At 36.2% G+C, this 10,459-nt stretch overlaps 1 protein-coding gene across 1 annotated transcript; it reads left to right on the top strand.

Annotated features, from left to right (window-relative positions):
* Positions 1-360: 360 nt before the first annotated feature.
* Positions 361-10,215, top strand: PGS1 (Phosphatidylglycerophosphate synthase 1). The gene is made up of 5 exons (XM_089637651.1): positions 361-1,399; positions 4,068-4,279; positions 7,083-7,153; positions 7,298-7,393; positions 8,081-10,215. Exons 1-5 carry the CDS (start codon positions 547-549, stop codon positions 8,328-8,330), a joined length of 1,482 nt encoding a protein of 493 aa, XP_089493777.1. The 5' UTR covers positions 361-546; the 3' UTR covers positions 8,331-10,215.
* Positions 10,216-10,459: the final 244 nt, after the last annotated feature.

The raw sequence follows: 10,459 nt of genomic DNA, 5'->3' as shown, positions 1-10,459 counted from the left end.
TTATAAAAAAATATAATAAAGAACTACGAAAATAAAGAAATAAAACTGTACAATTTACAAAAATTTAATTTAGCAAAAAACAAGTAAGTTATTAATAAAATAGTGTAGGTCGACGGCGCATAAATAAACCACTCACGGGGGGCGATTGGCATTTACCCATCATTCACCCTTAGAGCACCTCAGCAGATAGGGATAGGGGGAGGTCGGTATTCCAAAAATTAAAATGGATTAAGATTTTGAAGAAATGAAAACTTTCGAACCCCGATCTCTTTTAGTAAGCAAGAACTTTTATAAGAATTTTATGTCTATTGGTAAAATTTTAATTATGGAAACACTTCGTAAAAGTGAAGTTTGGTTTTTGACATTTGAAATGTAGAAAAGTGCTCAACATCGTTCGATTTTAAATTTAGAATATTCCTTCCGAAGAAATGATATTGTAACCTTAGTATTTTTTATTTCATTATCACTTTATTTATTTACGGGAAGTTTTAAGTTTCGGATGAATAGCTAACTGATCAGATATTGCGTTCCCCAAATCACAATAGAATGTGGAGACGATTCACAAGTACTTTGGCTGAAGTTCAGCATCAGCCCCAACCTCAGATTTTTCCCGAGATGATTTCCAACAGAAATTCGTTACACGCATTCTCATTTCGGAAGCCAGAGTTAGAATCATTCAATTGGCTAACCTCTCTAGCACCTTGTTTTCCTGTCAAAGCCGAGAATATCACGGTAATAAACGAACCCAAAGAGTTTTATGACACGCTTGTGACGAAATGCGAACAAGCGGAAGAACGAATAACATTCGCCAGTTTGTACCTCGGAACGGGGAAGCTCGAAAAGAACCTTGTGTCTGTGATCAGTGAGAAATTAACCAAAGCCCGAGGCAATGTGAAGTTGACAGTATTATTAGATTATCACAGGGGATCGCGTGGCAGAGTTAACTCCAAGACAATGTTGTTACCATTACTAGAACATTTCAAACAGACTTGTCGAATATCATTATATCACACGCCGTATCTGCGAGGGCTGTACAAGATGTTAATACCTCAGCGTTGGAACGAAATAATAGAACTTCAACATATGAAAGTATATTTAATAGACAATACAGTTATAGTGAGTGGTGCGAATCTCTCCAATGATTATTTTACCAACAGACAAGATAGATACATAGTGATAGAAGACAAGGAGTTGGCGGACTTTTATTCTAACCTGGTGTCCGTAGTTCAAGGTTTTAGTTTGCAGTTGAAAGGTGACGGGAGTGTGAAGTTAGCCCACGGTTCTCCATCACCTGATCAGGACAGCAGGAATGTGTTTATTCGTTATGCGCGCAATAAGATACAGCGCTTTTACCAGGAGAGTTTGGATACTCAGTTTGATAAAGGGCAGAAAAACTTTGGTAAATAGAATTTTTATTTTAAATAACAAGATTTTATTTTATTTTATTTTATATTATAGAAACAAAAAAGTACATGATTTATAGATTTTTTTTGTTATTTGTTTTTGGGGTATTATGCCGTGTTGCGCTAACTCCTTCTTTAGCCAACGTTTCGGACAGCATTGCAGTGTCCATCATCAGGGCAGATGTGTTATTTGTTAAATAACACATCTGCCCTGATGATGGACACTGCAATGCTGTCCGAAACGTTGGCTAAAGAAGGAGTTAGCGCAACACGGCATAATACCCCAAAAACAAATAACAAAAATACTTTTGGCCGTGAAAATCTTAAATCATATGATTTATAGAGTTGAAACAATATACAGGAATAAGATACATCGTGTTGTGTACCTATGATATGTTTCCTTGTAATGTCTGCTAAGTGGTATGTTTATTCCTTAATTACCAGGTGACTTGTGTAGTTTATAGGTGTGTGTGTGATGTGTGTAATGTAATATTGAATAGTTTAAATTTTTGACATGATGCCACGTTTGAATTTGGGCTGTGAATCCGAAAAAATGTCAATGTTAGAGTTTAGACAAATATTATTTAGAGCTTGGTTAATTATCGAATTAGATGCTGCATTTGTTTTATAACTTAGCGTGTGGAATAGCACTGTATGTATAAAAATTATGTATGTATATAAAATTGCTTGTCTGTAAAAAGTACTGAATGAGCCCAAAATTATGTTTTCTCTTTCAGATCCTAATTTAAATGGGGCAGAAAACACTATAAGACATAGTTTTTGATAAATAACTAAAAATCCATTGCAGTCTTTGAAACCTGCAGAATCTTACAGTGTTTACTTGCCTAATTATATGACACTATTACAGGGAAATTGCAATTTACGGGACTTGCAGAATCTTCTTCTTTAGTTGTTACCTGATTGCTGAGATCACGACCCCTACTCCAATTTCTCTTACGTACAAGACGTCTCCACTGCTTGCGGTCTCATGTTACTTGGAGAGCCACGGACACCAATGTTCCAGACGTCTTGGATATTTAATCCAATGCATCTGCTTCTTCTGCCTTTCCGCTTTGCCAATGACCATGAATTTCTCCAGGTTGGAGTTCTCAGTTTGGCGAGCAACGTATCCCAAATATCTTATGATGCCCTGTAGGCAGACAGTTAATTGTGGAATCCTAGATCTTTCATAATGTATATATTATTGCGCCGGGCTGTCCATGAAGTTCTAAACATTTGATCTACATATATTTTTTTTTAATGTGACACCTCACAAGAGTGCTCTTCTCTGTACAGTGTAAGGGCAGGGGAGCTATATTGCCACCCGGTTGGGCAGCGTTGTGAGGTGGGTTAAGGGATTGGAAAGGATTTATTGTAGCGGGTCTTGAAGAGGCCCGGATTATATGAAGGAGAAAAAACAGATGTCAGTAGCATGATGTAGTAGCAGATGCCAAATGTTAAATTTTAAAACTAAATAAATTATACTAAAAATTTTTTTTTTCAAAGTGATGTTAGAACCCTGTAAAATAAATGGAATCTTTAGAAGCTTGATGTTAGAACTTGTCATTCAACTATCCATGTAAAAACAACACAGATGGCTCTGAAAATTATTTTGTTTATAGAAATGAGCAAAAGAAATGGTTTTGTATAAAGGTCATTTTTGAAAAAAAATGTCAGTTAGAACTTTGTCCAACTGAGGTGACGATATCACTCCTTATATAAATATATATAATATATCTTTTAGTCGGGGGTGCGATATGTCACATAGGTCAGGGAAGTCGAGAGTTGTACAGGGTGCGGCAGAGAGGACGGACGGTTTTAAAAAAATCATAAAATACTTAATTTTTACTCAAAAACAAATTTATTGATAGAATCAGGTTTGCGAGGAAATAGCATTTGAGACAGTCAAGTGTGGAAAATCACATCAGGCATGTGGTGGCCGAAATCGTTGATGCAGTGCTGGAGGCGTTCTTAGAAGTTCACGTAGACTCTCTCCAACATCGCTCTCTCAACTTGGGCGACTTCCACGCGAATTGCGTCCTTCAATTCGTCCAGAGTTCGGGGCTTGTTCTCGTATACTCTAGCTTTGAGGTGTCCCCATGTCCCCATTTTCAGGAGTTCGAACTGTTTCCGGAGCTCCTCTTGGTCTTCTGTTGATCAGTTCACCACGCCTGCGAAGTGATTCAATCCAACGAAGGATGGTGTTTCGAGAGGGAACAGCTCTATTCCGATGGATGTTGAAGTGGCGACGAAACTCACGCTGTACGACGGTGACTGACTCATTATTTCGGACAAAATAATCATAGGCGAAAATGCGGTGCTCCACCGTCCACGGCTCCATGACGACAGCTGGTAAAACAATGCTAGGAACTAACGAGTCAAGCGGCACCCCCCCACCTCTCTCGTAGACGGAGGGGGAGAGTACTACCCATCTCAAAAACGTCCATCCTCTCTGCCGCACCCTGTATTATTGTAGATTGTAGCCTGTATCTATACTTGATAGTGTCACACTCTAAGACGATAGGGGGTTTAAAGAAGATGCAAGATAAAACATGCATTTGTCATCCACTTCTATTGGCGACTAAATACAGCATGTGTTGTGTCACGAACCTCTCCCGGCAATTGTCCGTCAATGTGCTAATTGTTTTGTGATATAATTTCCAGACTCCAGCGACACTTGGGTGGCGCCACTGATCCAGGCGGGTGGGCTTGGCATCCACTGCGACAGCGAGGTGACGAAACACCTGCTGAGCTCCGCCCCGGCTGGGGCCAGGATCCGACTTGCCACTGGCTACTTCAACATTACCCAGGAATACGCCAAAGCGCTGGTGAACGACTGCGAGGCTGATTGCACACTACTCATGGCTCACCCTAATGTATGAATTTTGTTATTTGCAATGTTTTGTTTTATCATTTTCTTTTTTTTAATACAGGGTTTTCCAATAAGAGGTGTTATTTTTAATAGCCCGCTATTTCGGTAGATGTTACTTTTGAAGCTGTCATTTTTTGTCATTTGACAAGTAGAAACTACGCCATTAATAAAAATGGAACGATACACGCTTCAACAACGCATTGAAATTATTAAAATTCACTTGAGTGAATCAAATGCAAATCATCTTGAGTGATGAGGCCCATTTCCACCTCGGTGGCTTCGTCAGCAAGCAAAATTGTCGCATCTGCGGCTCGGAAAACCCAAGAGTTATTGTTGAAAAGCCTCTCTATCCTCAACGTGTGACTTTTTGGTGCGGTTTATGGTCCGGCGGAGTCATTGGACCTTACTTTTTCGAAAATGAGGCTGGGGCAACAGTTACGGTGAATGGATTGCGCTATCGAGAGATGATTAATGATTTTTTATGGCTGGAATCGGATGGTATTGATCTGGACAACGTTTACTTTCAACAAGACGGCGCTATGTGCCACACAAGCAACGAAACCATTGATCTTTTACGATTGAATATTAAAATAACACCTCTTATTGGAAAACCCTGTATTTATTCAAAAATGTTTTAAGGACATAATGCAAAATGCGTAAACGCTGTATGATGATGTGAAGTCTGATGAAACAAGTAAATTTGTTTTTACCACTACCGAGATATGAACTCAAGGCCTTCTGCTTTCCCAATGGCTACTTCAAACCATTAAGATATTGGTAATAATCCTCGAGCGATTTTCTAATACATGTTTTGGCAACTATAATATTAATTTCAGATCATTATATTCATTTAAGCCCGTTGCCCCAAGGGTCGGTAAGCAATCGACATAAACCGTCTAAGATTTGTAATCGGTTGTAAAATCCTGCGTAGAAAATTAAGTTCATTAAAGTAAGGTTTAGTGTGGAATTTTTCTGTGCGGGGTCTTTCAGCATTTGGTTTATGTCGATTGCTTACCGACCTGTGGAACGACGGTGTTAGTATTTCCATTGCATCATATAATATTCATTAAACTCATAAATCTCCCTTTGCTTATCATTTAGGTTCTACTGATTATGTTATCAGGATTATAATACATTTTTTGAACAAAGCTGGGTTAGCTTTATTAAACAGTAATCTTAAATAAGATTACGTTAAGTCACACCACACAAATACATAGATGCAGAGGCAGCTCTGGGGATCTAGGCGTGGTAGATCATTTTTCAAAAATGTGTGACTAATTTTTATTTGATATTGTGAAAAATGCCCATATTATTATATATACCAATTTGTAGGTAGGTACGTCATGAGTTTGTGACTCAAAATACATATTATGTTAATATAGTAAATTGTAAATAATACAAAATACATATTATGTTAATATAGTAAATTGGAAATAATACAAAATACATATTATGTTAATATAGTAAATTGGAAATAATACAAAATACATATTATGTTAATATAGTAAATTGGAAATAATACAAAATACATATTATGTTAATATAGTAAATTGGAAATAATACAAAATACATATTATGTTAATATAGTAAATTGGAAATAATACAAAATACATATTATGTTAATATAGTAAATTGGAAATAATACAAAATACATATTATGTTAATATAGTAAATTGGAAATAATACAAAATACATATTATGTTAATATAGTAAATTGGAAATAATACAAAATACATATTATGTTAATATAGTAAATTGGAAATAATACAAAATACATATTATGTTAATATAGTAAATTGGAAATAATACACAATCCATGTACTTAAGGCAAATTATTTTAAAGAGGATACGTTTAAATTAAGTTGTGCTCACCTTCAATTCCATACAAATTTAGACTTGCGATCTATTTGACAATGATCTTTTACATATTTTTGTTTGGTTTCATTCTTCGGCTTCATTCTAAATCGATAAATTTTTTACTTAGACGAAAGACATAGTGCCATCTCGTTTATTCTATGGCGCGCATAGGAACAGAAGATGCCAAAGCTTTGAACATTCTTTAAATTGACCCAGCGAATCGTATATACTTGTGAATGAAAGCTTCTATTAGGGAGGGAAGTCCAAATCACGAGGGAAGAGGACTTTGTCTCTCCTCTCCACTCCTCGGTTCCCTAAAGGCCCTATAATGGAAGAGGAGTTCTTCTCTCCTCACCACTCGTCCTTGGTTCCATAAAGGCTCCACTGTGGAAGAGGGCTTTGTCTCTCCTCTCCACTCCTCCTTGATTCCCTGTAGGCCCCGCGACAGAGGAGTCCGCTCGGTTCCCTGAAAGCCCCACGATGGAAGAGTCAACTGCCCCTTGGTTCCCTGAAGGCCCCACGAGGGAAGAGGACTTCGTCTCTCCTCTTCACTCCTCCTTCGTTCCCTGAAGGCCCCATGACGAAAGAGTTCACTCGCCCTTGCCCCGTCTCTCCTCTCCACTCCTAGTCTCCTCTCCTTGATTCCTTGAAGGTGCCACGAGGGAAGAGGAAGTCAAATTTTCGTCCCACGAGTATCTAGGGAAATAGAAGGTCCACTCCAGCAGAGCCCCGAGTGCTGGGTTAAATACTCCGAAATGCGACCCTGTTTCTCGGATGCACCGTTTGTGACACTGTTCCCCAGGTCATTAAGCCCGAGCACGGTAGCTCACACCTTAGCTTGGTATGGCTATTGCAGGTCGTGTTTCTACTCCCTGAGCGATGGGTTCGCCACACTCCTTACGCTTTGGTCATGAAGGTAACATTATTACTGTTGTTATTTTCAATTGCAGGCGAATGGATTCAAAGGTGCCAGGGGACCTGCTGGAGGTGTTCCAGATGCATATTCATTGCTGGCCAGAAAGTATGTTTAACTATTTTAGGAATACTTATTTAACTAGTTGTAATTTTTCCATATTTCAATGGATGATTTTGAGTCTACCATAATATTATGTTTTATGATGTTCGATTTCTAATGGCTGCTTATTAAATTATGTTTCGTTTATAGATTTTTTGAATTGGTGGAATCTAATGGACAGTCTGACAGGATTAAAATGCTAGAATATGAAAAAGCGGGCTGGACCTATCACGGGAAGGGTTTGTGGTAAGTTTAAATGTAATGTTCAACTGTCCAAAATATCATCTCTTTGTTTATCAGCTACCTTCGCCATTTTGTGTAACTGTCCCAGTTTTAAAATGTTTATGACTGATATACCAACAATTGGTATAGGCAGCTCATCTTTTGTCTAATTTTCTTGTGTGGTTCTGAAAATTTATCTTAGATTTTCTTCTCAAAATATGTTTTACTAATTCTCTTACACTACTCTTTGTGAGGGCCCATCACTCTGAACATATCATAATTTTGCATGTTTTTATGGCGATTGGATTATTATTACAATCTAGTTCGGTCCCATGAAATATCACGGATTATAATAATAAAGGATTTGTGAAGCATTTATTAAACATTTGCCTCAGGATCATTCATAGATTGCCATTCAAAAACAAATATTGTCATTTTTATTCTTAATACAACAATATTTTTTGTTGACAAATTAGATAGACGTCAGAAATGATTTTTGGATGAACACCATTAGTAAACTTGAGAAATCATCGGACAAAAATTTCACCAAAAGAAATACACATTTTAAATATAATATAATTGCAATAAAATTATTTTTATAGCTAAATTATCTATGTCACTTCGTTTCATAACTTGACCCCGCCAGGGAGCACAGGGGAAAAATCATTTTAATGGATTATTTTATTCTATATATCTACTTTATTTTTGCAGGTACTACCCCCCCAGAGAATCTCTCCCCTCTCTCACGCTAATAGGTTCCCCAAACTTTGGTGAACGTTCTGTAAAGCGAGACTTGGAGACACAAGTGGCCATCATAACCTCAAACCCCTCGCTGAGGAAGCGTCTCCATCAGGAGTGCGAGTCTCTACACCAGGATGCAAGGAAGCCTGAGGATCAGTTTAAGCGGAAAATACCCACCTGGGTGCAAATGACAGTCGGAATTTTTAGGAATTATTTTTAACACTCCAGTAATGTTTTAGTGAATTTTGTGGTTTAGATTTGTGGGTTATAGTGACTATTTCCTTTGACCAATGTTACTATTTTGAAAATTAAAAATATTTTTGTTAATAAATGCAGTTAATAACTAGTACATATTTTTACAAAATGTAAAACATAATTCCAACATCAAAATTTAATATTGGTTCCTTTTGAAGTATTGAGTTACTTTTTGAAATCATTTCATATTATGATAAATCAAATACATACAGTGAGACCAAAAAATTTTTCAAACATGCAAAAACAACTGACAGTGTGTCCTTATTATTTATTTTTTAAATTTTGCATTGACTGAAGAATATTATATTTTATATCTATGGTAGAGTGGTCACTGTAACAGAGTTTTTTTGCTATAACAAAATTAATGCTACTACGATATTGTAGTGTTAATAATTGAAGCGAACAATTTTTATAGTTAAAATTCGCAATTGCGTGTAGTACCTACCTAGCTAGAATGAATTTCTCACAAAGTTTACTGAGGTAGAATGACTTGAGCCCTTATACCGAAAAACAGCGTCATGTGAAAAAGATAGTGGTTCTGAAATAGCGATGGGTATTGACTCATTTTATTAAGAGCGGGAGTCACTGTACCAGCTCAATATTTTCGTACGGCTCAAAGAGTTGACTTAATTGAACAACGGCTCAAATGAACGGGAGTCGTGAGCTCAGAGCGTAAGAGCAATGAGAATGCTGCGGTCGCCCGATATGACTGACCCAGTACGGCTCCCCTGCTATGGCTCTTCCGTTACGGCTTCCGACTCCCAGCGTAAGCATATGAATGATCGTACGACTATTGGTACCGGTACGCCGCCTTGTACCATGAGAAAAATAAGATGTTAGGTAGTTAGTAGGTGTGGGTACATATGTTCAAGTCCAGATGTTGGACTGTCAGACGCCGTTCACGTCTCTGAGTATATCATAACAATTATATGGATAATTTTAATGGCGCTATTTTTCTAAAATATCTCCTGATAAAAAGGAGTAGCCATTAAATTGGGTCATGGTATAAAATGGTTACAATGTTTTAACAAATAACAATGCAGAAATAACACTTTATTACCATAATAATAATGACAAATATGCTAAGCGCCGGTCGCATAAACCATCAGTTTTAATAAAGTAATGGCTGATTTCAGAGCCGTCTTGATAGCACATTACCGACCGTCACCGTAGGCCATCTGTGGTCATCGTGGTTGAGATTTAAAAACTGTTTTTGCTGTGAATGTAGATGAATATAATTTGAATGAATCTGCAAAAAAACAGCATTATTTCCACATAAGGGCTCAATTACACACATAGTTTTAAAAAGAAAATCACGTTCTTTGTGTTATTTAATTAGAACTACAAAAAAAAAAAATTTTATGAAGCATGACGACGATGAAAAACTACGACTGCTTAAATGTAGACCACTTTTTAGGAGGGTAAAATAAAATAGTCTTGTAAATCTCTCTTTGATTGAAATGTTATAAACAATTAGATTTATTTGGTATTATAAATCTTACATTTCCAAATAAAGGGTGGAATTTAACCGAGTCTTACGCTGAGATAAATATGTTATCCCTTTAATTTTCCACAAATTTCTTCTGTGTTAAATTTTAGAACTCAACCCCTGTTGTTTAGGCTTTCAAAACACATGAAGATTTATTTTGAAAATTGATTTTGTTAAAATGTGTATATTTTTTAAATCAATTTTTTTTTTTATATGAATGTATTTTTTGTGTACCTACCTATTTTTTATAAACATAACAGAATCCACCACATTGAAACAAACAAATTTTCGTTACTTGAAGTGCAAAAAAAAAACATTACTCGAGTAAATTTAGTAAGTAATTATTTATTATAAAATAAAATTTGCGGGTAAAATGTAATGTGTCTACAAAACAAAATATATTGTTTGTTATTTATTTTGTAATTTGTCATTTTTAGTGTTTATTTTTTTATAAAGTTGTTATTGTAAAAAGGTTCCTATTTTCATGCAGACGATATGAATTTACTGTAGCAGATTAAAAAAAAATTGTCTGTCAGGATTGATTGATTTACTAGTTAAATATCGCAAATGATAAAACTTAAAAGATAACATATTATTTGTGTAAC

Source organism: Hesperophylax consimilis, chromosome 12, assembly GCF_061612785.1.
Source record: "Hesperophylax consimilis isolate HC1 chromosome 12, BYU_Hcon_1.0, whole genome shotgun sequence".
NCBI classification, from domain to species: domain Eukaryota; kingdom Metazoa; phylum Arthropoda; class Insecta; order Trichoptera; family Limnephilidae; genus Hesperophylax; species Hesperophylax consimilis.
The sequence above is the reverse complement of the archived record's forward strand: the minus strand, read 5'-3'. Positions and strand labels throughout refer to the sequence as shown.

What these genes read in the sequence shown, in the direction of transcription:
- PGS1 (XM_089637651.1), top strand. Translation starts at nt 547, where the DNA reads ATGTGGAGACGATTCACAAGTACTTTGGCTGAAGTTCAGCATCAGCCC. An exon ending in TACTCATGGCTCACCCTAAT is followed by an intron (nt 4,280 to 7,082) that starts GTATGAATTTTG and finishes TTTCAATTGCAG; the next exon opens with GCGAATGGATTCAAAGGTGC. An exon ending in TATTCATTGCTGGCCAGAAA is followed by an intron (nt 7,154 to 7,297) that starts GTATGTTTAACT and finishes TTTCGTTTATAG; the next exon opens with ATTTTTTGAATTGGTGGAAT.